This window comes from Erpetoichthys calabaricus, chromosome 2 (assembly GCF_900747795.2).
Source record: "Erpetoichthys calabaricus chromosome 2, fErpCal1.3, whole genome shotgun sequence".
In the NCBI taxonomy this organism is placed as follows: Eukaryota; Metazoa; Chordata; class Cladistia; order Polypteriformes; family Polypteridae; genus Erpetoichthys; species Erpetoichthys calabaricus.
In genome coordinates this window covers 345,183,876-345,210,517 of record NC_041395.2, presented here as the reverse complement: position 1 = coordinate 345,210,517, position 26,642 = coordinate 345,183,876, and the positions used below count along the sequence as shown (strand labels likewise).

The following is a 26,642-nucleotide window of genomic DNA, read 5'->3' as shown; positions in this document are numbered from 1 at the left end:
GGTGAGGAAGGCAGGCTCTATTGTAGGCACGGAGCTGGACAGTCTGACATCTGTGGCAGAGCAACGGGCGCTCAGCAGACTCCTGTCAATCATGGAGAATCCACTGCATCCACTGAACAGGATCATCTCCAGACAGAGGAGCAGCTTCAGCGACAGACTGCTGTCACCGTCCTGCTCCACTGACAGACTGAGGAGACCCCACACTATGCGACTCTTCAATTCCACCTGGGGGGGTTAACATTATACAAGTTATTGTCTGTTATACCTGCATTGTTATCACTCTTTAATTTAATATTGTTATTATCAGTATGATGCTGCTGGAGTATGGGAATTTCCCCTTGGGATTAATAAAGTATCTATCTATCTATCTATCTATCTATCTATCTATCTATCTATCTATCTATCTATCTATCTATCTATCTATCTATCTATCTATCTATCTATCTATCTAGTATATAGTGCCTTTCATATCTATCTATCTATCTATCTATCTATCTATCTATCTATCTATCTATCTATCTATCTATCTATCTATCTATCTATCTATCTATCTATCTATCTAGTATATAGTGCCTTTCATATCTATCTATCTATCTATCTATCTATCTATCTATCTATCTATCTATCTATCTATCTATCTATCTATCTATCTAGTATATAGTGCCTTTCATATCTATCTATCTATCTATCTATCTATCTATCTATCTATCTATCTATCTATCTATCTATCTATCTATCTATCTATCTATCTATCTATCTATCTATCTATCTTTATAGAAAATTCCAAGACAAAATGGTGTTTGTTGGTTTTTTGAGTCTGTGCCTGGACAAGCAAACTGATGTCTATTGTGTGGCCTGGCTGGGGTTAGACTTGGGATTCCCAGCCTGGATAAGCTTCCCAGTCCGGCCCAGCATCAGTGTACTACATCCCCTTAGGGTGCCCCGTCAACAGGCAGATCTGCAGCCATGTATACTGGCCTGGCCTTACGCCTCCCAAGAGTCTGCACTGCTAATGCTGTCCCACATATCTGAATATCTGGCAGTTTTCCAGCACGATATCGACTGACGTCTTTCAATTGATAGCTTCTGTCCATTAAAAAAATGATGTCAGACACCTGTGAGTAGCAACGCAAAGGCCTGTTCCCAGATTCAGTGTAGTTGCATTGATGTAATAACCTAAAATGTTTGTGTCCTATGAATTTATTGATTGGACTTCAAATGCCAGCTCAAGTCAGGGCAGATCATCAATTATTTATGATCAATAAAGACGATAATAATGAAGTTGGAGTTGTTCAGAAGATATTCTGACGAGCTGCTTATTGTCATTTTCTTCTCGTATGAAATGGATCAGAAGTCTTTGTCAGCCTAAGTCAGTGTAAGGCAATGGCGTTCAGGTGGCTTGCAATGGAGAAGAAAGGAGGAGCAGGTGCAGAAGGAAGAACTTGAAATAATTTTATTCACTGAAGCCTTATTTATAACAGCAAGTGCTGAAGTATTGCTGCTTGTTATGCAACAAAGTGGCGGGCTTTTTTGGGGACTGCGGCCCTCCCTAGCAACTGCAATATGCTATTGAAAAAAAACTCTAATAAAGTGTACTTTTTTCTTAAATTGCTTCTAAGCACACAGCTAATGCAAATACTGTAAGTTATTAATTAACAGATATGACAATCCAAATCCATGCCATCCTAAGAATGAGCGTTGAATAGCCAATTCTAACGCTACTGATTGAGATTATTGGCACGTTTCTAGCAAGTATTATTATATTTCATACTCAGAGTGGCTAGTCAGCACTGACAGTAATTCAATGTTATAGGCGGGGGGGAGGATGGGGGGGTCTTGCCCACATGTCCAAGGCTGATAATGAACACTTTTTTTTTTTTTTACATAGGAGACGGTGTCCTGTTTTTGAAAGAAAAATCCTCTGTGGATATTAGAAAATGGCTGAATTCAAACCCCCATTACTTTAATTTCAGATGAGACCAAGAAAGGCTCTGCCTGTCAATGTGATAGTGAAGTGGAAAACGGCACAATGATGGCGACAGAATGCGGCTAACAAGTGGTAGGAAGTTATGGAAAGATTTTAATGAGAAGACAAAGCTTTATTCAGCTTCACTGAGGGAGTCCCATATAGGGTGAGTTTTTATTTTCGTCTCTCACGGCTTTGCTCTTTTGTGTGTTTGTGTCCCACTTCTGCCGCGGCGTTTCTGTTGTTTATACCTTACACACGTGTTGTTTGCTTTGGCGATTGTGTACTTGTGTTCTGTTCAGTGTATTGCGTGGTATTTACTCCTTTTACTGGACACCCACTTGAACAGCCAACCTACCTGCCTTTCACAAGGTTTCTTCCATTTTTTTTTCCCTACAAGGGTTTATTTTTTTTGGGGAGTTTTTCCTTGTCTTCTTAGAGAGTCGCCCACCACACGACAAAACAGCTCGGGGTCCCGGTTGGCAACCCCCTAGGCCAGGGGTGTCGAACTCCAGTCCTGAAGGGCCACAGTGGCTGCAGGCTTTCATTCTAACCATCTTCTTCATCAGTGACCAGTTGTTTGCTGCTAATTAACTTCTTTTGCCTTTGTTTTAATTAATTTGACTCAGACCCCTTAGCTGTTTCTTTTTCCTTCATTGAGAGCCAAACAATAATGAGACACAAAACAAGCTGCCACATCACCAGCTAACCACATTATTTGAGCATAAAGAAAGGTGAGGGTCTCAGTAAGGTTGATCTCCGAGGTCACCAAAACATTTTGACGCCGTTCTTAGAAAAAAACAGAAAATCAACAGTTTTGGAAATCTCTGCTGTGGCAGATTGAGAGCAGCAATGAGCCGTGGAATTAAATGATGGGTTTAATTAACAACAAGAATTGGCTTCTCATTAAGGAACTGGTTGGAGTGAAATTGGTTGGAATTTGATATTCCAGTATAGCTGGTCATCTGTTGACTCGTTTCACATCTCATTTCTGTTTGGCTGCCATTTAATGAAGAAACGAATTAATGCAGAGGACTGAATCCTTAAAATCCGGGCAATTAAAATGAAAGGAAAAGGAGTGAATTAGCTGTGAAAACTGGACACTGATTAGGAAAAGGGTTAGAATGAAAACCTGCAGCCACTGCGGCCCTCCAGGCCTGGAGTTCGGCACCCGTGCCCTAGGCTAACATGTGGTCCAGTTCCATCCATCTATCTGCTGCAGCCAGGTGTTACATGGGCATCCCCTTGGACTGGTCCAGCCACTCGAGTCCTCAACAATGATGATCACCCTTGGGTAATCATGTCACATGGCTGTAGTGCCGTAACTGACGCTACCTCACAATGCAGGTCATGTGCCTCATTCGGGACTCCGTGAGCAACACAAAGTCAAACCAGTGGCCCCCAAGGATTCTCCGAAGAGATACCAAAGGAGTCCAGTCTTCATCTTAGGTCACTGGATAGCAAACAGGGAGCGCCAGGACTCTAAAGACTTGGACCTTTGTCCTTTTACAGAGATATCAGGAGTGCCACACACCCCCTTTCCAGCGACCAAATGACCCCTCATGCTCTCCCAGTCCATCTACTGACTTCATAGGAAGAGTCACCAGAGTCACAAATGTCACTGCCGAGGTAATGATAAGTCAAGCACAATGACACCCTTAAAACTAAAAAGATTACAATATGTGGGCTTTCATGGCAACTCAGGTCCCTTCTTCAGGCAAGATGCAAGCTTGCATACTGTAATCTTTTTAGTTAGCCAATAAAGAGTTTGCTTGACTTCTCACTACATCCATAATGGCTAACACGGTACAACACCCTAATACTGCAGAGGTAAGTAAACCTCTCAATGACGAGGTCGACACTCTCTCTGCAGACAGACACACTGCTGTGCCCAAGAGGTCATTAAAGGCCTGGATGTTGGTTTTTATCAGGACCCTCACAAGCCCAGACACTCAGACTCCTCATTCAGTCTCTCGAGAGCCCCGATCAGAGCCTCCATTGACTCCATGAAGATCACAGCATCGTCAGCAAAGTTGAGATCAGTGAATCTCTCTAATATTTTAATGATGAATCATTCAGGTGCTACAGTATGCTGGAGACTTCAACCATCAGAACAAACAAACTCCTATTAGTGGGTTCCCTTCCTGCACACTACAAGCCGGACTTCTTCTGTTGAAATGGAAATGCACATACCGGTCAACCTACGTTGAGGTCTAGTTATGGAAGACATCAAGCCTTTTGGATTCTGACCCCAGTTTTGGCCTTTTAGACCCTCATTTACAGGGCAAAGGAGTCCAGTCTTCGTCTCAGGTCACTGGAGAACGTCCATGTCTCACAAACAGGGAGCCCCAGGACTCTAAGGACCTCGACCTTCATCCTTTTACAAAGTTATCAAGAGCGCCACACATCCCTTTCAAGCAACCTCATGACCCTCCATGCTCTCCCAATCCATCTACTGACTTCATAGGAAGAGTCACCAGAGTCACATGAATGTCACTGCCGAGGTAATGATAAGTCAAGCACAATGACACCCTTTATAGGCTAACTAAACAGATTACAATATGCAGGCTTTCAAGGCAACTTAGGCGTCTTCTTCAGGAAAGATGTAAGCTTGAATATTGTAATTTTATTAGTAAGCCAATGAAGGGTTTGCTTGACTTGTCACTACATCCATAATGGCTAACACGGTACAACACCCTAATACTGCCAAGGTAAGTAAACCTCTCGATGACAAGGTCGACACTCTCTCCGCAGACAGACACACTGCTGATAGCCATGCCCAAGAGGTCATTAAAGGCCTTTGGCTTTGGCTTTTATCAGGACCCTCACAAGCCCAGACATAATTTTACATTAGAAATTCATATTTTACAGTGCTCACTCACAAAAATTCAATCCAAATGACTGACTTAAGGTGATGGGTTTGGATTTTTTTTTTAAAAAAAAGGCAAAATAAAATAAATAGTCAATGAGTTAAAAAAAAGAGTCACATTAGCTGTTATTTAAACATCATCATTGGTAGCCTACTTGGCTAGGGCAGCAGTAGCGGTCACTGTCGCAGTTTATTGCAATCTGGTTTCTACCTCTTATCATTGTTAAGTGGCAGTCCACCCAGGCGAACAGTGCCATAGGCATGTCAGCTACTTGAACCTGTTCAGCACAACAAATAGTTGGAGACCAATCAGATGAAGCTGGAACATCACATTTGTCTTCGATCGCTTGTATCAAAATCAGAGTCTGACAAGTCATGGACCAGTCCAGTTCAGAGAGAATAGGCAAAACATCGTCCCCGGAATATTGTGTTTTACGCATCTGCTTTGATCTCTTACCAGGTGTCAGGGCCATTTTTGCTATTGTTTGTGCCTTGCTACTCATGGGAGTGCAGGAAATCTCAGTCAAAACCAACAAAGCTATTTTTCCTTCAGCAATGAGACTCCAAGTAAAAACATAACAGTTGGTTTTGTCACTGTTTACAGTTAATTACCATTGTCAACTCCTCCTTTTGACAAAAGTTGACATCAGCCCTGAAAGAGTTAAGCCGCTCTCCATGCACTCGTCCATGACAATATATATATATATATATATATATATATATATATATATATATATATATATATATATATATATATATATACTGTATATATATACTGTATATATATATATATATATATATATATATATATATATATATATACTAGGGAGTTCGCCCCCTGCTCGCTTTGCTCACCATCCCCCCTGGTCTGTGCTACGCACCATCTCCACCGCTCGTGTTGTAAAGAGGGGGGCTGAATGTACCCCAGGTAGACGCGGTTGCTCCTCTGAAACCCCCTCTTAAACGCTGATACAATGGGACCTAAATACATTTTTTTTACCTCCTCTTTGCTCAATCAGCTGCTGTCTTGCTGCTGCTGCCGTGCCATGTGATCTTCAAATATTTAAAAGCCTGTACAGCAGCAGTCTTTGTCATCTACTCTTTGTCTTTTATTTCTGGCCCCAGGCCTGGTTAAATCTCTTGGCACAAAGTCTCGTCTCACAGGATGTGATTTCTTGAAATTTTAGTTTAGAATTTAAAAATGGAGTAAGAATCTGAGAATTTAACAACATCACATTAAAGTTCGATAAATTCTGAAAAGTATGATGCCAAACATATGTATGTAGGTTTTAAAATAAGCCCGATTTAAAGTGTGACAAAAAGACGAGACACAAAATCGTTGCACAAAATCGTTGCACTTTTAGGCTTAGGATTTTATATATATCGAGCCGACATATAACCTTTTTTGGTTTGTTATATGGAGGATGTATATTTTGTACGGGAGATGTGCTATTGCTAAAAAATGGCCCATTAAATGGATAACTGTGTTTTTCTGTTTTTTTCAGTCTAATCGTCCTTCCTTCTGTTTTTCATCATTGGCTTATTCAGGGCAGGTGGAGCCTATTCCAGTAACCACAGGGTACAAGGCAGGAGCAATGCTTAGAGCAGGCCCCAGAGCATCACACTCATTCTAATCATATTTCTTGGAAGTATCGATATTTAATTTAATAGAAAAGTACGTTCTGGTCTATAACTTCTATGTGCCACCTGCACTTACACCCTCTTACTATACGGCAGGCTTCTGCAATCTCACAGTGAAGCACTCGATTCTTTTTATGACTACGTGCTGCCATTAACATGCACATTATAAGGGCTTAATGCACTTAAGATTGGTGTACCAAGCAGCTGATGTTTGGCAATGATTGCATGAGGTGATTTTTGAAACTTTAAGAAAAACCTGAACTAGTAAAAGAGTCCAGCGTCAAAGCCCCATTGGTGCAACGTGAGAGCACTTACTGTTTTGAATGTACAGTGATTACCGTCTAATTTCAATTAAGATCAAATGCTTCTTTCAAGATGCAGACTTCAAATGGTTCAATATTTCAGAACACTTTTCTGACAGCTCGATGAATGGAGTGATAACATTTATCAGCAGACTCAAGTCGCATTTTCGAGAGGCATGATCAAGTGATGATCGAGAGGCAGCAGGACCGCATGTCTGAATCATCTTATTCAAATACAAATATGTACCGCCATACTGTATGGAGCTGAATTTGGCTTTGTGGAATTCTACCTCACATATGTCTCTGATAAGAGGGTGGGCATCAAATTAAAAGAAGTGTCAGTTCAGGGTGATGTCTTTAGATGGGCGCAGAATTGGCTCAGACACAGGAAGCAGAGGGTGATGGTGCAAGGAGCCTCATCAGAATTGGCCGATGTTAAGAGTGGTGACCAGCAGGGGGCAGTGCTGGGGCCGCTGCTATTTTTAATATCTATAAATGATTTAGATAGGAATATAAGGAACAAGCTGGTGAAGTCTGCAGATGATACCAAGATAGGTGGATTAGCAGATAATTTGGAATCCATTATATCATCACAGAAGGACTTGGATAGCAGACAGGCTTGGGCAGATTTGTGGATGATGAAATTTAATGTCAGTAAATGTAAAGAATTACACATAGGAAATAAAAATGCAAGGTTTGAATACACAATGGGGGGTCGGAAAATCGAAAGTACACCTTATGAGAAGGATTTAGGAGTCGTAGTGGACTCTAAGCTATCAACTTCCCAACATTGAGAAGGCTAACAGAATGTCAGGTTATATAGCGCCTTGATCTGTGGAGTACAAGTCACAGGAGGTTCTGCTCAAGCTTTATAACACACTGGTGAGGCCTCATCTGGAATCCTGGGTGCAGTTTTGGTATCCAGGCTATAAAAAGGATACAACAGCACTGGAGAAGGTCCAGAGAAGAGCAACTGGGCAGATTCAGGACTACAGGGGATGAGTTATGAGGAAAGATTAAAAGAGTTGAGCCTTAAGGAGATGAAGAGGAGACCAGACTGAAGGGTTTACAATTATGAAGGGAATTAGTCCAGTGGATCGAGACGGTGACTTTAAAATGAGTTCATCAAGAACACAAGGACACAGTTGGAAACTTGTGAAGGGTAAATTTTGCACAAACATTAGGAAGTTTTTCTTTACACAAAGAACAACAGACACTTGGAATAAGCGACCAAGTAGTTTGGTGGACAGTAAGACTTCAGGGACTTTCAAAACTCGACTTGATGTTTTATTGGAAGAAATAAGTGGACAGGACTGGCGAGCTTTGTTGGGCTGAATGGCCTGTTCTCATCTAGAGTGTTCTAATGTTCTAATGTAATAAAGTGTAAGGACTCGTTTATACTTCACGCTCAGAACACATATGCACACGCATCATGGCTGCCACACGTTGCCAGTGTTCATTTGACGCGTCCACTGAGCAGGTCCTCAGAAATTAACGCGACGTGTGCGCGAGTTGCAGTACAAGCAAAAAGTCAGGGGGTGCGATGTGATAAAAGTCGGAATGTGACGTCAGAGTCCCTGTTTACTATCTACATGTGACAGAAAGTTGCTATGCGGATCCTACGGGATCGATGTGCGCATTTCGATGTTTGATGAATGGTTCGATGAGGTGAAGCAAAATGCCGACATACAGATGCATTCGTGGTGCTCTTATATTCAAGCGTCGCATATTCCCGATCATAATGACACGATACGTTTTAAAAGTCTCACATACCGTCTTCTGTGCCGTCTTTTTTTTTCTGGGGTTTCCTCCTGACCCGACAGCAGCGGCAAACAGCAATAGATCACCACACAGAAGACATTAAATGTATGATATTATAACTCCCTGCACATTTAGAATTCTTAGATTTATACTTGATATCACTTTCATGATGAAATGCATTAAAGTATATACAGTGCATCAGGAAAGTATTCACAGCGCATCACTTTTTCCACATTTTGTTATGTTACAGCCTTATTCCAAAATGGATTCAATTCATTTTTTTCCTCAGAATTCTACACACAACACCCCATAATGACAACGTGAAAAAAGTTTACTTGAGGTTTTTGCAAATTTATTAAAAATAAAAAAACTGAGAAATCCCATGTGAATACTTTCCGGATGCACTGTATGTTACATTTTACAGATAAATCGTTAATTTCATTTAAATAATGAATACTGTTAATAATTACACACATGGGTGTGACACGGTGGCGGAGCGGTAGCACTGCTGTCTCTCAGGTAGTCACGTCGCTGGTATTCCCTGCTTAGAGTTTCCATGTTTTCCTGCTGGGTTTCCACAGTGGGCTCCGGTTTCCTTCCAAAGACATGCAGATTTGGTGACACTAAAATGGCGCCAGTGTGTGTGAGTGCTTGTATTCACCTTGCGATGATCTGATGTCCCCATCCCTGGATTGATAATAATTCTTTGCATTTATATAGCGCTTTTCTCACTACTCAAAGCGCTCAGCAATTGCAGGTTAAGGGCCTTGCTCAAGAACCCAACAGAGCAGATTCCCTATTGGCATTTACGGGATTTGAGCTGGCAACCTTTCGATTGCCAGTGCAGATCTCTAGCCTCAGAGCCACCACTCCACCCATGGATTTACTCATTAAGCATCCTTTTCAGAGATATTTTCAGAGATATTACGGTAAGGTGTCCTCAGAATTGAATGGCTGTTCCAGGCAATTCACAACACAGCAAAGCCGAACCTGTTCTCACTGTGGTGATATCTCACACTGCCACCTTGTGGATTCTTCCACATTTACGTAAAGTACGCGTGCAAGTATAAACAGTAGAATGCTTGCGTAGCAGGAGCGTCCGCTGGAGCATGCGTCACGTCACTAACCTAAGTGCTCCATCAAACGGCAGCCTGTAACTGTATAAGAAACATCACCTGGATGCACTGGGACACATCATCAGTGATGTATCCTGAGGTCATCGGGTGTTTCAGGTCTCGCAACATCATACACCCTCGCTCAGGTGACCCAGCCGGGGTTGATCAATCCCCAACTTGTGTCCCAGTAGCGATCCACAGATCAGCCCTCTTTACCCTAACCCTAACCCTTGAGGCTTTCTCTGTGGCTTCACTTGCGGATTTAATGGCCGCTCCCGTGATGCCCAGCCGTGTGAGGACTCTGCTGAGTGAGCGTCCTGCAAATCCTCTATGGGCTCAAAGAGTACCTCCAGCCTCTGTCCCTGCACTCCTCCACCAGCTCCTGGTACTTGGCGCATTTCCTCTCGTTAGCTTCCTCGAGACGCTCTTCCCGGGAGACTGTCAGTTCCAGCATGATCAGCTCTTTTTGAGACCTCAGAGGTAATGATCATGTCTGGCCGGAATCATGTTGTCACAACAGGATATTTACATTAACATTTACGTTTATTTTCTTGGCAGGCGCTTTTATCAAAAGCAACTTAATAAAAGAGTTAAACATAACTGAGTAACATTATGGTAGGGCCTGTTTGTTAGGGTTAGGGTTAGGGTTGAACACATGTAGGTATCTCTACATATAAAAGGCAAAGCCCTCACTGACTCCTCACTAATTCTCCCAATTTCCATATAGGTGGAAAGTTGAAATTTCGCGTACTCATTCCTTGCAGTGTCCTTACAAAAGTTAGGTATGTTTCATGTCCTATTGCAACACCCAAGGGGGGGAAAACGGGTGTACCCCCTAAACTGTATATATAGATAGGGGAAACCCCTCCTCACTATTTCTGTGACTTCCAATATACGTAGTGTGAGACTTGCCTGGACACTACCAGTCGGAAACCACATCTTTATAAAAGCACATGTTTACTATAACCACAAAATAACAGTCCCAAACAGCACACACAGTGCCCCCAGCACCAATCACCTCTATTTCGGGCTTCTCTATCACAGTTCCCGGCCGCCATTTCCTCTCCTTATAGGAGCTTCATCCTGCTCCCGCTTCTGACTCTAGCTCCTCGATTGTAGGAAGGCGGCCCCTTTTATTCCCGCCCAGATGTGCTTCAGGTGTCCCATGACGTCCTTCCGGCAGCACTTCCTGGTATGGCGGAAGTGCTGCCATTTGCCCCGGAAGCACTCCGGGCGTCCCTGGAAGGGTCTTCCTCCATTTTCCCTGGTGTGGCAGAAGTAATTGTTTCCCGGGTTCCCTGATGCTTAAGGCGCCCCCTGGCGGTGGCCACGGGTCCCAATGGGTTGGAATCTCCTTGTTCCTTTCCCGTGGTCCTCTCCTAACCCTAGGCAGTTGCCCCCTCGTGACCCGGAAGATATAAATTCCACCTTCCAATCCCTCCAGGTGTCCCGGCTGGGTAAGAACCCCAGCCTTCTGTGACAGTAGGAAGCCCAAATTTCCCATGCTTATGCTTTACACTGTACTTACAAACGTTTAGTATGTTTCATTTCGCACCGTGCCCCATAACGAACTATCGAAAATAACATCTTCTTTTTGGCAATTCTCACCATTATGTCGTAAGGGACTTTCGGAACTGACCTCTCCTTTTGGCGGTTTCATTCCTTATTTCCGTTAACAGAGGATTTATTTCACAGCAGAGAGGCACAAGGGCCACCCCTGGTCCCCCTTCCTTTTTTCGTATGCCCATTGTCCACACGCCTACCACGTGGTTTGGCTCCCTGTCTGTATAAATTAACGAGATCCGGTGCTCATGTGCCTCCTCACTCGCTTTCCTTACTTTCCTCAGCTGTTCATCGTGCTCACTGCTCCCTTCTTCTTTACTCCACCGCTTCAAGCCTGTTATTGTTGGTCTTTCTTCACGTCTTCCTGCTGGTGACTTCTGCCTTTTCATTTAGTTGCTTCACACTCTTAATCCTCCGGGCAGGCCTCCGCAGTCTCTACTTTTGAAGGTCGGTGCACCAATGATGTGACTTCGAATCTTTGTAATGGCACCAGGCTTCAGATCAGATCTCTGCACAAGAACCTCATTAAGGCAACGGTCTTCACTGGAACTGGCTCAGGGGAGACCCTCTCATACACTCTGACCTCCCATTCCAATTTCCAGTAAGGGTCTACTTCGCTATGACAATAAATAAGTCACAGAGCCAGACTCTAGAAAAGGCCGCCATTGACTTGACACAAGATTGCTTCTCACATGGCCAGCTGTACGTTAACATGCTCAAGTGTGAGCTCAGCAGACAGCCTGGTCATTTTACAGCCCGATGGGGCGTCATTTACAAAGAGATCTTTACATCCGAAAAATGGGCATTTCTCATACACATCATTTACAGTGATGAGACAAGCGGCATACTCTTGTCAGATAAGGTTTGACCTTATGCATGCAGGGCCGTCTTAATGCATGGGCACGCTGGGCAGTTTGCCTGGGGGGGGGGCGGGGGTCCACGAGTTTAGGGGCCCCATGCTAAAATCTTTGTATGTTGTGGTTGTGTAGGTAGGGGCCCCAGTACACTGCTTTGCTATAATACTGTTAAGATGGCCCTGCCTGCATAAACAAGAAACCTGCTACCTTTTCAAGTGAAGAATAAACAGGATGGGCGTCATGGTGGTGCAGTGGGTAGCGCAGTTAGGAGACCCGTCTGGATTCGCTTCCCGGGTCCTCCCTACATGGAGTTTGCGTGTTCTCCCCGTGTCTCCATGGGTTTCCTCCCACAGTCCAAAGACATGCAGGTTAGGTGCATTGGCGATTTTAAATTGTCCCTAGTGTGTGGGTGTGTGCACCCTGAGGTGGGCTGGTGCCCTGCTCGGGGTTTATTTCCTGCCTTTGCGCCCTGGGATTGGCTCCAGCTGACCCCTGTGACCCTTTATTTAGGATATAGCGGGTTGGATTTTATATTATATTATATTATGGGACGGCACAGTGGTAGCACTGCTGCCTTTCAGTAAGGAGACTTGGATTTGCTTCCCGGGTCGTCCCTGCATGGCGTTTGCATGTTGTCTCCGTGGGTTTCCTCCCACAGTCCAAAGACATGCAGGTTAGGTGCATTGCCGATTTTAAATTGTCCCTAGTGTGTGTGTACGTGTTGGCGCCCTGCCCTGTGTTTCCTGGCATTGGCTCCAGCACACCCCCGTGACCCTGTAGTTGGGATATAGCGGGTTGGATAAGGGATGGATGGAAATTCACATATTAGAATTAAAGTTAGATGTGGCAGAAATGAGAATGTTGAGTTACAATAAACAACAGAATAAGGAATACGACCCGGGTTCGCTTCCCGGGTCCTCCCTGCGTGGAGTTTGCATGTTCTCCCCGTGTCTGCGTGGGTTTCCTCCCACAGTCCAAAGACATGCAGGTTAGGTGCATTGGCAATTTTAAATTGTCCCTAGCGTGTGGGTGTGAGCTGGTGCCCAGTCTGGGGTTTGTTTCCTGCCTTGCGCCCTGTGGTGGCTGAGATTGGCTCCAGCAGACCCCCATGACCCTGTAGATAAGATATAGCAGGTTGGATAATGGATGGATGGATAGAATAAACAGGATGAACCCTCATAAGATTAGAAGAAATATGCACTTCAGCATTTTGGAGTTCTGCTTTCATTTCCTTTTTCATTGTAATATTTTAAGATATGTTGCAGCAGACTCACAATTCAGGAATAGCTAACAGTATGGGGCACAGCCGAAGAGAAACAGGCACATGAGACTTGTCTTCCGTCTTACAGAGATGGTCGGACCCGTGAATTCTAGGGCATAGCCAGTTAATCCGAAATGAATCTTAATTCACAAGTTTTCATTCAGAAGAATGTCACCATCTCTCATAAAAGACCATTAAAGCAGTGCTGGTAATTCATGCAGGAACTCTTTGGATGCCACGCTGCTTTTAATGAGATGTAATAAAACAAGTATCCCAGTCCAAATGTATCTAAAATACATTTTAATATTGCTGATTGAAATTCACAATTGTTACAATAGTGGAGTCTTCCCTTTTTTTAAACATACCAGACCGTACAGATCGTCTCGTGTCGAGCATTTCTACATCAAGGCACACCACACAGCCAGCCAGTTATGCGGGTGCCTTCACTGACAACGTTTTCATGAAATCCCCGAGATTCGATACAGATATTAATTAGTATGTGTACTTTATGCCAAAGGATACATATAAGGTGTCTTGCTATTTATCTGCATTTATTTGAAAGAGATTTGCATATAAAAAAACTGGATTGATGTTTATTAGTCAGGTTGTAGTTGCAATCCACTGTACATTACAGGACGAAGCCAAACATTTCTTTTTCTAAATGTTCAGAGAGTATAATAAGAGTCATGTCCGGTGTCGCAGTATGCAGTTGTTCTTGAAGGAAGGAAGAGATGAGTGTCGTTTTCTCAAATTAAAGGTGACGCAGCCTTGGTGGGGTTCTGAATATCTGAAAGAAAGCAAGCAAAGGAACAAAACTGATGTTACACAAATGTGAACGCAGGATGGCCCAGCGCACCTAGTCTGTGTATTTCCCATAGTCTTGAGCATAGGAAAGGCGCTATATAAATACAATGTATTATTATGATGTATGAAGGTGTGCATATATTTATCTCTGTTTATATCTTTTTATTTCACTTTTTGACAAGCAAAGAAAGTTAAAGGATGGCTCATTCTTACCTGTAAGTCACCTGGCAGATAATGGCTTTTATAATAAATAATTCTTTGCATTTATATAGCGCTCAGCTATTACGGGTTAAGGGCCCAACAGAGCAGAGTCTCTATTGGCATTTACGGGATTCGAACCAGCAACCTTCCGAGTGCCAGTGCAGATCCCTAGCCTCAGAGCCACCACTCCACCTGATAAATTTATGTCATTAATTACAAAAAAGCTGCTCAGTTTCTGCAGTGGGTTGGCACCCTACCCAGGATTGGTTCCTGCCTTGCGTCCTGTGTTGGCTGGGATTGGCTTCAGCAGACCCCCGTGACCCTGTGTTTCGATTCAGCGGGTTGGAAAATGGATGGATGGATGGATGAAGCTGCTCAGTTTTCAGAAAAATGTAGAAACCTGTCTAAGGTACACTTCCCATAAAGCATTGATCTACAGAGTTGAATCATCCATCCATCCATTTTCCAACCCGCTGAATCAGAACACAGGGGTCTGCTGGAGCCAATCCCAGCCAACACAGGGCACAAGGCAGAAACCAATCCCGGGCAGGGTGCCAACCCACCGCAGGACACACCCACGGGCCAATTTAGAATCACCAATCCACCTAACCTGCATGTCTTTGGACGGAAACCGGAGCGCCCGGAGAAAACCCACGCAGACATGGGGAGAACATGCAAACTCCACGCAGGGAGGACCCGGGAAGCAAACCCAGGTCCCCCAACTGCGAGGCAGCAGTGCTACCCACTGCGCCACCGTGCCGCCCCCAGAGTTGAATCACTTGAGTAAAATAGTAAATAGCACAGGTAGATGTCAGCCCATCCTCACACCCCAAGCAGTAAAGTGCCCAAAGCAATTCCTCACCCTGTTCTTGGGCCTCGCTCTCCATTTTACTTCTGAAGGCTTCTCCTTCGCCTGCCAAAGGCTTTGGATCCCACGTTGGTTGGCACGAAATTGCTGTTCCCCATACCACCCGACCGGCTGAGGAAGTCAGCCAGACGGTGAGTGACACAAGTGGCGGTGTTGCAGGCTCTCTTCTGTGGTGTGGCACTGCTTCATGGGGCAGGACGGGCAGGGTTGGTGGGTGCGCATTATACCAAGAAACATGACACAGTGAGTAAGAACACTGAATGGGAATCAAACGGTTAGCATTGGCAGAGGTGGACGTGCGCCATCAACATTACGACAGCCATAACTTGAAGACAAGCGAAGCAAAGTTAAAGGATGGCTCGTTCTTACCTGTACGTCACCTGGATTTTATGTCATTAATTACAAGAAAGCTGCTCAATTTTCAAAAAAAAAACCTGTCTAAGGTACATTTCCCATAAAGCATTGCTCTACAGAGTTAAATCACTTGAGTACAAAGAAATAGCACAGGATCGTCCCAGTAGAAAAATAAGTTTATTAAACAAGAAACATAGTCACGCATGAAATAAGCATCCATTTATTATTAGAATTTGTATTTAGATTGGAAATGAAAACTATTTAAAGCTAGGTCCCTGTCATTTGCTCTGTTTTTAATAAGCAGAGTGGAACGTTCAATGTGCAACTATCATTCTCTGTCGGAAAAAAACCAACCCAAAAAAAAAGACGGAATTAAAAAGAAAAAAAAAAGAAAAGAAAAAGGGAAAAACCAAACCAGATTTTTATGGAAAGTCAGATCAAGCAGGGCAATCAATCCACATGCATCGGGCCGTTCTAGGTAAAGAAACAAAAAAGAAAAGAGAGAACGAGAAAGAGAAAGAGAGAGAGAAAAGGGATTGAGGGCTGGGGGGGCAGTAGAGGAAGTAGAGCGGGGGGGGGGTCTTTTTTCCTAGTTGCGTTCTCCATAGTTCACATAGCGTTCACTTTCCAGCTCATTCACAACATTCCTTTTCTTGCCCGGAGTTCCCGCTCCGACGTCAGTACGGGGATACGTTTGCAATTTGTGCAACTCCTGTGAAAGTTTGCCCAGCACGCAAGTACTCAGATTGGAGCAGCGTTTGGAAATCGGTCTGTCCAGGCTGTAGAAAAAGACAACGTGCAAAAAAAAAAAACAAACAAGACAAGCTGGTAATAACATGCACAAGACATGCAGACCGTAACCCGCTGCTGGCACTGCCACGCCATCCATGCTCCTCAAACCCGCATCAGGAGGCATGCATTACCTGGCACTCTAACAACCCACCTACATTATACAATTCCCACTCCACCCGAACTCCCATTCGTGCAAAACAGCATCCATAATCCCCAAGGGGGTGCCAGTTTGACAAGTCCCATGCATCGATTATCCGTTCTCTCCCACATTCCTTTTCTTTTGGTCAGAAAATCCTTTTCAGCAAGCAAATAGAAAAGAAGAAGTCGATCCATAAAGGAAGGGAGACACATCCATGCAGCAATACGACAGAGAATGTCATTTTAGGGGGGCTTGCCCCGTATTATGCTCCCGACTCTGACTACATACCTCTAAGCCATTAAAACCCCCAAAAACCTCAGGACGCGGCTCATTGCTCATTTCCTTAGTTTCTTAATAATGTGAAAAGAATAAAAATGATTACACAGACACACAGCTGAGACAGCCCCCCCCCACCCATAATCTAAGTCTGTCCTGAAAAATAACAAATCAAATCGTAAGGCTAGGGATAAATGCTGTGTGAGCCGATCACGGTAAGCTGCCACCAAAACTGATTTGGTTTCCTACCTGTTTCCATCAGAAGTTTCTTCCATTTCTTCTGCAGTCATCTGTAAAAACTCTTTTACTAAAGCGTTGAGTAAGCGTCTGGCTTCGTAGTCGCTGAGTATGATGTGTTCTGTCATGGACTCGAGCCCAGGTCGGCTGCAAGCAATTCATTGGAATAATTAGGAGAGCAAGCAAAGGCGATAGGAAACGTCCCGCTGACTCCCATCTCCGTCATTAGGACGTGCAGGCAGTGAGGGCGAATTGAGTGCTTGGTGGAAAAGAGGGAAGGAAGGGCCGGCACAGGAGAAAACGGGAATGGGACGCTGTTTGTAACGGGTACAATGCCAGCTTGAGGGCATCAAGGCAGAGAAACAGGCTCACCTGATAGGGACCGCATGTGAGTAGTACATCTGACACACAACCAAGGCGTAGAAAACTAGGAAAGCGGATATTTTCTGTGGGACCATGTCTTCCTAGAAGGGGTTGGAAAGAAAAATTAGGAGAAGAAACAAAAAAATTGAGAATAGCAGCTGACAGGCTTAATAATAAAGGATGAAATTTAAAGACCCTACATGGCATCCAACATCCCTCTCCCTCACACTTCGAGGTAACTAGAATTTCTCTGCTCTTACTGTCATGTCTGCTTTTGTAAATCCAGTTGTCATGGACGAATATTTCTTTATTTATTTTTTTTTTTCCTGCAAGGGAAGTGCATTTTCATAATTGTATTTATCCTAAGAAATGGCTACTTATAATGCACAAAGGGAAAGAAGATTCTGTGCGCTTCCAGTGGACGCATTCCCCAAGAAAGCCCGGACAGTTTAATGCTGCCGGTAGATGCTACAAGTTAACGTGATTAGGCGATTGCATTAGTAGTGTCATCAAGAATATTGATTGGTGTGTCTCGCCACATGGGAATAGGTCCATTACTCTAATGAACTAGAGCTTGCGGAATCTCAAAAAAGGCAGCTTATTATCAAAAAATAAAATACAACCACCTGTCTGCTAGAAAAATCCATCTCAAACACTCCGCCGTTTTACTTTTCAAAATTGGTCCTAAGGCATTTACAAATGAGCAGCACCATAAAGAGCGCAAGGAACCATCCACCACTGGCTAGGTCGAGAGATGCTATCGCAGGCACGGAAAGCATGGAAATAACAGCATAGGGCTTACCTGATTGTGGAGTCACAGCTCTCCTTTTGGACAGATTAGGCTGACTTGATTTCTGTGAACTTGCAGAGCAACTCCTGACACTGTTGAGCGCAGCTCCGATACACATCCCTATATATATGCACTGGACGGGCTTGTGTGCCCAATGTGTAGGTGTTTAATTAGCACACAGCAGCCAACCAGGGCCTCCCACTGCACTGAGCGGCCAATCGCCATGGAGCTCACAAATCTGGCACACGAACAAGTGCTATTGCACTCCAATGACGTCATTCTGGGCTTCTAAGTGCTCCATTCACAAAATCTGCCAGTCATTTGGATCATCAGAGTTCTAAATTTGCATTGAGGTCATTAATTAAACAGCAACACTTGAAATGAGCAGGCTTGGCATTGTCCTATACAGTAAATATTTAATGGGCCTCCAAAAAAAGTAACATTGTTTCCTTTTTTTTCCAAATGCCAAGTTCATGAATGCTTCACCCAGACATCTGCTATAAAAAACACAGGTGACATTTTTCCCCTTTATGCTAACACTGATGGGAATTATTACCTGGACCAGCAATGCTGCTTGATTTAATCCTGCTATTACAACTTAAGTAGTATTAACCTTTCCTTAAAAATAAAACAATCATTTGCAGCTTTTAACATGATAGCTTTTAAAACTGCCTTGTTTGGTTTGCTTTTCTCTTCTCTGAATTAAACAGCAGACACTGTGCGTCTTAGGGGAATTAACAAAACTACTTTGATAGGAGTGAGTGGGCTCCACGTCCGAATGACATTCAATTCAGGATTACTCCATGACACCGTTTAGGAAAAAGCAGGTTCACGTAATGGATGATGGGAGACAGACTGATATACTGCTAAGATAGATAGATAGATAGATAGATAGATAGATAGATAGATAGATAGATAGATAGATAGATAGATAGATAGATAGATAGATAGATAGATAGATAGATAGATAGATAGATAGATAGATAGATATGAAAGGCACTATACAATAGATAGATAAATAGGAATGAAAGGCACTATATAATAGATAGATCTATCTATCTATCTATGTATCTATCTATCTATCTATCTATCTATTATATAGTGCCTTTCACTCTATCTATCTATCTATCTATCTATCTATCTATCTATTATATAGTGCCTTTCACTCTATCTATCTATCTATCTATCTATCTATCTATCTATCTATCTATAATATAGTGCCTTTCACTCTATCTATCTATTTATCTATCTATCTATCAATTATATGGTGCCTTTAATCTATCTATCTATCTATCTATCTATCTATCTATCTATTATATAGTGCCTTTCACTCTATCTATCTATCTATCTATCTATCTATCTATCTATCTATCTATCTATCTATCTATCTATCTATCTATCTATCTATAATATAGTGCCTTTCACTCTATCTATCTATCTATCTATCTATCTATCTATCTATCTATCTATCTATCTATCTATCTATCTATCTATCTATCTATCAATTATATGGTGCCTTTAATCTATCTATCTATCTATCTATCTATCTATCTATCTATCTATCTATCTATCTATCTATCAATTATATGGTGCCTTTAATCTATCTATCTATCTATTTATTATATAGTGCCTTTCACTCTATCTATCTATCTATCTATCTATCTATCTATCTATCTATCTATCTATCTATCTATCTATCTATAATATAGTGCCTTTCACTCTATCTATCTATCTATCTATCTATCTATCTATCTATCTATCTATCTATCTATCTATCTATCTATCAATTATATGGTGCCTTTAATCTATCTATCTATCTATCTATCTATCTATCTATCTATCTATCTATCTATCTATCTATCTATCTATTATATAGTGCCTTTCACTCTATCTATCTATCTATCTATCTATCTATCTATCTATCTATCTATTGTATAGTGCCTTTCACTCTATCTATCTATCTATCTATCTATCTATCTATCTATCTATCTATCTATCTATCTATTATATAGTGCCTTTCACTCTATCTATCTATCTATCTATCTATCTATCTATCTATCTATCTATCTATCTATCTATCTATCTATCTATCTATCAATTATATGGTGCCTTTAATCTATCTATCTATCTATCTATCTATCTATCTATCTATCTATCTATCTATCTATCTATCTATTATATAGTGCCTTTCACTCTATCTATCTATCTATCTATCTATCTATCTATCTATCTATCTATCTATCTATCTATCTATCTAATAAATTGACATTGTGTAAATATGTGGGTCTGCCTTCCTGTCTCGTATAATGGAGGTCAGTATTATAATACTGGTTCCTTTCGACTCATACATATGCATAAGGAGGAACGTTATTTTATGTTAATTATTCCATTTTACATAAATTTGCTCCCTTTTGCTTTGTGCAAATTGCTTTTTTGCTTTCAGCTAACTCAACATTCCTTGAATTATGAGGCAGTGGCACTAAGCTCTGCACCACCACATCACACTTTTGAGTACGCTTTTCATAAATTACCGAAACAATGTGGCCCTATAATTTGCTCCAGAAGTCTCTCGGATGAGAAGGTCATTTCCTCCCAATGCCGATCGAGGCACCGATGCTTTTGACTTCCTTCTCTTCTTCTGCCGCTGTAGCCACTTATCTTTTTTCCTGCTCATGCCAGCCTATTCATTCACTTTACTCAACTTCACCTGGCTGGCTGGTCAGTCTGAATGATCAAGCAGCTGTTAAGTTTTATTACTGTAATTGGAAGATTCTGTCCGAGAGCCATCACTTAGAACGCCATTAGCGTGGATGAGATTTTTTTTCTTTACTGCTATCAAGCTAAGTCGGCAGATGACAGAACCAGTAAATCTTATGAATCAGGCAGCGGCAATTAGGTGGTCTCTGCAGTGGACATGTTCACTATTTATTGAGGCTTTTCAATTCCATCCTGCCTTTTCATGTTTTATTGTACTGTACACCTCATGTACAACTCCCTCTTTTCCAAAATCTTACATGATACAACAGGTATTTAGGAAGGATGATTACTTCATGAACAAATCAAATATTAACATAATGGCTTTGCAGGTGAGAAAACAATCAGGAACGGGCTGAGACTCTGCCCCCTAGTCCATAATATTACCTGCTGAGACCCTCCTATCTGTGTATGTTACTGTGTAATGATAACAGCAGTCAAGTGAGGGGCAGAGAAGCAGAGATAAAAACAGGGAGCTCAGATGACAACATGGCTCCAGCTCTGAACATCTCTCTATTATCTTGGAAGGAGACGAGATGTGATTTTTTCAGAGAGATACTTTCACATCCTGTGAGACGAGACTTTGTGCCAAGAGATTTAACCACAGAAATAAAAGACAAAGAGGAGATGACAAAGTAGATCGTCGTAAAGAATTCAAAAACGTTGGCGCGGTACACATGCACAGCAGGTTAGAGATAATGGATGTAAGAAAATTCGAAAGTCTCGAAAAAATGATAGGAGAGATCACATTAGTGCAAACAAACGGAAATTATTACTCGGTGAAACAGCAAAAAGAGATCGAATGTATTGTTCGGATTTAAACTTTAAGTCGGGGACTTGTAGATCATCTAATTCCTGTTGCCATCAGGGAAAAGTCGTGTTTCTTCCCAATGATGAGGCGTATCCATGAGAATTAAAAGATTTGTTGTTTGGTGAAAGTAAAATCCCACAAGAGAAAACTTCAAGCCCCACGAGACAAGACTTTATGCAAAGAGATTTGGAAAAGTCCCGCCCACATAGCCACTGTCACACACGCGCTTAGGGGACACCTAAAGGGCTTGAATAAAAGGAATTCCACGCCTGACCAGGGGGTGGCGAAGTGCACTGATTGTCTCTCTCAATTTCTTGCAGACCATTCTCAGGAAGTCCCGTCCAGTTCTGGGGCAACCAATGACGTCACTGGCGGTTCCGGTCCTGATGACATCACTTCCTCTACATGCATTTAAAGGCCGCCGTTTTAAGACAGCAAGTCAGTTCTGTTTTGGACTCAGTCGTGTGGACATGTCTGTTCTTTTTGATCGATTTTGCAGCCAGAAAATATTATGTGGGTGGCTGCCCCAAACCTTTCCAATGTCTCTCTGTCGTTGTTAAGACACCACGCACACGGTTTAATCATTTCTCATTTGTGTGAATGCTATTGTAAGACACATTTCATGTAGAGAGACAGAAACGATATTCACTCACGGGCAGTTATACATTGCATTGTCACGATGCAAGTCCAAACACGGAATCAAAATTCAATGCGATATTGACGAAAAGTGAAAAGAGATCAAATATATGGACAGAGATGAAATGACAGAAGTTATTGTTCGACTTTAAACTTGTAGATCGTCTAACTCGTGTTGCCATCAGGGAAAAGTCTTCCCAATGAAGAGGCGTATCCACGAGAATTACTATTGGTAATGTAAAATACTTAGGTCGATTATGCATATAGTGCATCCGTAAAGTATTCACAGCGCATCACCCCATAATGACAACGTGAAAAAAGTTTACTTGAGATTTTAGCAAATTTATTAAAAATAAAAATATTGAGAAAGCACATGTACATAAGTATTCACAGCCTTTGCCATGAAGCTCACAATTGAGCTCAGGTGCCTCCTGCTTCCCCTGATCATCCTTGAGATGTTTCTGCAGCTTCATTGGAGTCCACCTGTGGTAAATTCAGTTGACTGGACATGATTTGGAAAGGCACACACCTGTCTATAGAAGGTCTCACCGTTGACAGTTCATGTCAGAGCACAAACCAAGCATGAAGTCAAAGGAATTGTCTGTAGACCTCCGAGACAGGATTGTCTCGGAGGCACAAATCTGGGGAAGGTTACATAAACATTTCTGCTGCTTTGAAGGTCCCAATGAGCACAGTGGCCTCCATCATCCGTTAAGTGGAAGAAGTTCAAAACCACCAGGACTCTTCCTAGAACTGGCCGGCCATCTAAACTGAGCAATCGGGGGAGAAGGGCCTTAGTCAGGGAGGTGACCAAGAACCCGATGGTCACTCTGTCAGAGCTCCAGAGGTCCTCTGTGGAGAGAGGAGAACCTTCCAGAAGGACAACCATCTCTGCAGCAATCCACCAATCAGGCCTGTATGGTAGAGTGGCCAGACGGAAGCCACTCCTTAGTAAAAGGCACATGGCAACCCACCTGGAGTTTGCCAAAAGGCACCTGAAGGACTCTCAGACCATGAGAAAGAAAATTCTCTGGTCTGATGAGACAAAGATTGAACTCTTTGGTGTGAATGCCAGGTGTCACGTTTGGAGGAAACCAGGCACCGCTCATCACCAGGCCAATACCATCCCTACAGTGAAGCATGGTGGTGGCAGCATCATGCTGTGGGACTGGGAGACTAGTCAGGATAAAGGGAAAGAGGACTGCAGCAATGTACAGAGACATCCTGGATGAAAACCTGCTCCAGAGCGCTCTTGACCTCAGACTGGGGCGACGGTTCATCTTTCAGCAGGACAACGACCCTAAGCACACAGCCAAGATATCAAAGGAGTGGCTTCAGGACAACTCTGTGAATGTCCTTGAGTGGCACAGCCAGAGCCCAGACTTGAATCCGATTGAACATCTCTGGAGAGATCTTAAAATGGCTGTGCACCAACACTTCCCATCCAACCTGATGGAGCTTGAGAGGTGCTGCAAAGAGGAATGGGCGAAACTGGCCAAGGACAGGTGTGCCAAGCTTGTGGCATCATATTCAACAAGACTTGAGGCTGGAATTGCTGCCAAAGGTGCATCGACAAAGTATTGAGCAAAGGCTGTGAATACTTATGGACATGTGCTTTCTCAGTTTTTTTATTTTTAATAAATGTGCAAAAATCTCAAGTAAACTTTTTTCACGTTGTCATTATGGGGTGTTGTGTGTAGAATTCTGAGGGAAAAAATGAATTTAATCCATTTTGGAATAAGGCTGTGTAACATAACAAAATGTGGAAAAAGTGATGTGCTGGGAATACTTTCCAGATGCACTGTATATAACAGTTTCCATGAAAATAACAATCTGTTTAAATTGTACATCTGTTTCCCCACACGTGACTGGCACGTAGGGCCTGCCCGGGGTTTGGCGAGTGAAGCTAGCAGGGGGGCAAAGCCCCCTCATCTATTTTATTGTTTTTCTCTTTGCAGTGGTAAGCTTAAAAACTTCAGTCAAGGACATGGTGTACTTTTAAAGGGCTAAACAGGCCATGGGTTTTCAAAAATGCAGCCATTGAGGCTTTGGCCATGAGTGAAAACCAGAGAGGCCATTCGCTTTCCATTGGCAGTGGCTGGGCCTCTGCCTCCCTGTCTGTTTGCCTGGACAGGTGATGACAAGTCAAGGAAAATGCAGCTTAGAAGAAACAGCGTTCTTGTTTTAGGGGCACAACTGCCCAAACCTCTAGCCCAATGTCTAATGTGTGGATCTGCCTGACTCCGACTTACTTAAGTTTGGGACACCTGCACGGTGTATGAAGTAATGATGGCAGTTTTGGTCAGGTGATGGACATTAGGGAATGATGGGAAGAGCCAGAAGGAGGAGAGAATTTTGCATATGTGATAAGAATGGCGATAAATGTAAGCTTGCTGAATTTGCTAATTGCTCATTTCACTTGATTTGGGTTTGCGTATGCATCACGCAATGAAACCTGATTCTGCCATCTTCCTGAAACTCTGTGTGCCTTCTTTGAGCTGAATGTTTCTGCCACAACACCATCTCTCATCTTCTACTGTGAGATCCAATGATCCTGAATGTAAAATTGTGGTGGATTTTGCCCAGAATGATGTCTGAATATCATCCATCCATCCATTATCCAACCTGCTATATCCTAACACAGGGTCTGCTGGAGCCAATCCCAGCCAACACAGGGCGCAAGGCTGGAAACAAACCCCGGGCAGGGCGCCAGCCCACCACAGGGCACACTCACACACCCAGCACAATTTCAGGATTGCCAATGCTCCTAACATGCATGTCTTTGGACTGTGGGAGGAAACCCACGCAGACACGGGGAGAAGATGCAAACTCCACACAGAGAGGACCTGGGGAGCGAACCCAGACGGGTCTCCTTACTGCGAGGCAGCAGCACTACCACTGTTCCACCATGCCGCCCTCTGAATATAATGCAAAAAAAAATTTTTTAAAAAAGCCAAACATGACATAAAATAATCAGCTGGCTGTTCAACAGAAGTTCTTAGAAAGAGTTGCGCTCCCTTTGCTCTGAAGTGAACTTTCCTGATGGACGTCGATCTCTTGATGAGGCAGGACAAGCATGAGCACCAGAGAAGCTACGACAAGATACAGAAATGCTGCCATTGTTACTGTTTGCTCTTCGAGACGACATTTACACAAACGATTTTTCTTTTTATTTTTGTATCTGGAGTCCAAAAACAGATGAAAATTCTAAAAGCACAGGAGGACTAAAAGGCAAGAAAAAGAGCAAATGTGCACTTGAAATATAAAAATCAATAGCTGTGTGGCATTTAGCAGTAAAGGTCCTTGTAGAGTGTCCTGCGGTGGGTTGGCACCCTGCCCGGGATTGGTTCCTGCCTTGTGCCCTGTGTTGGCTGGGATTGGCCCCAGCAGACCCCCGTGACCCTGTGTTCGGATTCAGCGGGTTGGAAAATGGATGGATGGATGGATGGTCCTTGTAGAGCGAGCACTGGAAGAAATGTAGTTTTTAGGCTGGAAAACGTCCTTTTGAATTGTGCGAGTCTCCTTCTTCACTTACCTCTAAGGCAGTGGTTCTCAAACTGTGGGGCGGGCCCCCTTAGGGGGGCGCGAAGCAACAAAAAGGGGGGCGCGAAGATGTGAAAAAAAGAAAACAAGAATCAAAAATATGAAAAATACATCTATTGAAACCAAAACAAATTAACTTAAACTACATTCTGATACTAGAAAAATAAATATAGAGTTAGATAAATGTCGATAAAAGTTAAGTAGGTATAATAAAATATGCATCTATGATATATCATTAATTAAAAAAAATAAATTGGTATTAGTGGGCTCCTTTCAAAAAAACGTTAGGGGGGGGCGCGATTAAAACTGTTATGAAAACTCGGGTCGCAAATACTTAAAGGTTGAGAAACGCTGACCTAAGGTGTGTGACTAGTGGCTTGAGCTGAAGGCAAAAGGAGGCAATGCAGAATCAGGCAGAGCAGAGCGACGTCACCGCTCTGAGAAAGGAAGTCAAGCAAAGAAAAATACAATTTCCTTCTCTTACATGTTCTAATATAGTGCCTTTGACCCATAATGCATCAGCAATGACATAAATTCTATTAATAACCTACAAAGCCTTAAACGACCTTGCGCCAAACTATATCACTATGTGCCTGTCTGCTCACTAAGGTCCTCTGATTCTGGTAATCTTGTTGTGCCCCACACTAATCTACACTCCATGGGTGACAGCAGGGCCTTCAGCTGTATAGCGCCCAGACTCTGAAATGGCCTACCGAAATTAATCAGGTCCATGAATTCT

The 26,642-nt window shown here is 42.8% G+C and overlaps 2 protein-coding genes across 4 annotated transcripts in view; both read right to left on the bottom strand.

The window, feature by feature from the left end:
* The window catches only part of LOC114647383 (protein inscuteable homolog), a 646,645-nt gene that overhangs the window by 320,682 nt on the left and 299,321 nt on the right, over window positions 1–26,642 (bottom strand). The window lies entirely within an intron of this gene.
* Window positions 13,619–18,286, bottom strand: calca (calcitonin/calcitonin-related polypeptide, alpha). 3 transcript variants are annotated; one of them, XM_028796085.2, is made up of 5 exons: window positions 18,172–18,286; window positions 17,379–17,470; window positions 17,019–17,153; window positions 15,203–15,391; window positions 13,619–14,122 (listed from the first exon to the last, which is right to left on the bottom strand). In XM_028796085.2, the coding sequence occupies exons 2-4, from the start codon at window positions 17,462–17,464 to the stop codon at window positions 15,229–15,231; spliced, it is 384 nt and encodes a 127-aa protein (XP_028651918.1). In that variant the 5' UTR covers window positions 17,465–17,470; window positions 18,172–18,286; the 3' UTR covers window positions 13,619–14,122; window positions 15,203–15,228. The 3 variants fall into 3 exon arrangements, with proteins under 3 accessions (XP_028651918.1, XP_028651919.1, XP_028651917.1); XM_028796086.2 differs by having other exon boundaries at window positions 15,203–15,388; XM_028796084.2 differs by lacking the exons at window positions 13,619–14,122; window positions 15,203–15,391 and adding an exon at window positions 16,139–16,341.

Bases quoted from the DNA above. Each gene is read 5' to 3' on its own strand.
- calca (XM_028796084.2), bottom strand. From the start codon at position 17,464: ATGGTCCCACAGAAAATATCCGCTTTCCTAGTTTTCTACGCCTTGGTT. The intron at 17,154-17,378 runs GTGAGCCTGTTT...AATTGCTTGCAG, and splicing joins TCACATGCGGTCCCTATCAG to CCGACCTGGGCTCGAGTCCA. The intron at 16,342-17,018 runs GTAGGAAACCAA...CTTTTTCTACAG, and splicing joins GAAACTTCTGATGGAAACAG to CCTGGACAGACCGATTTCCA.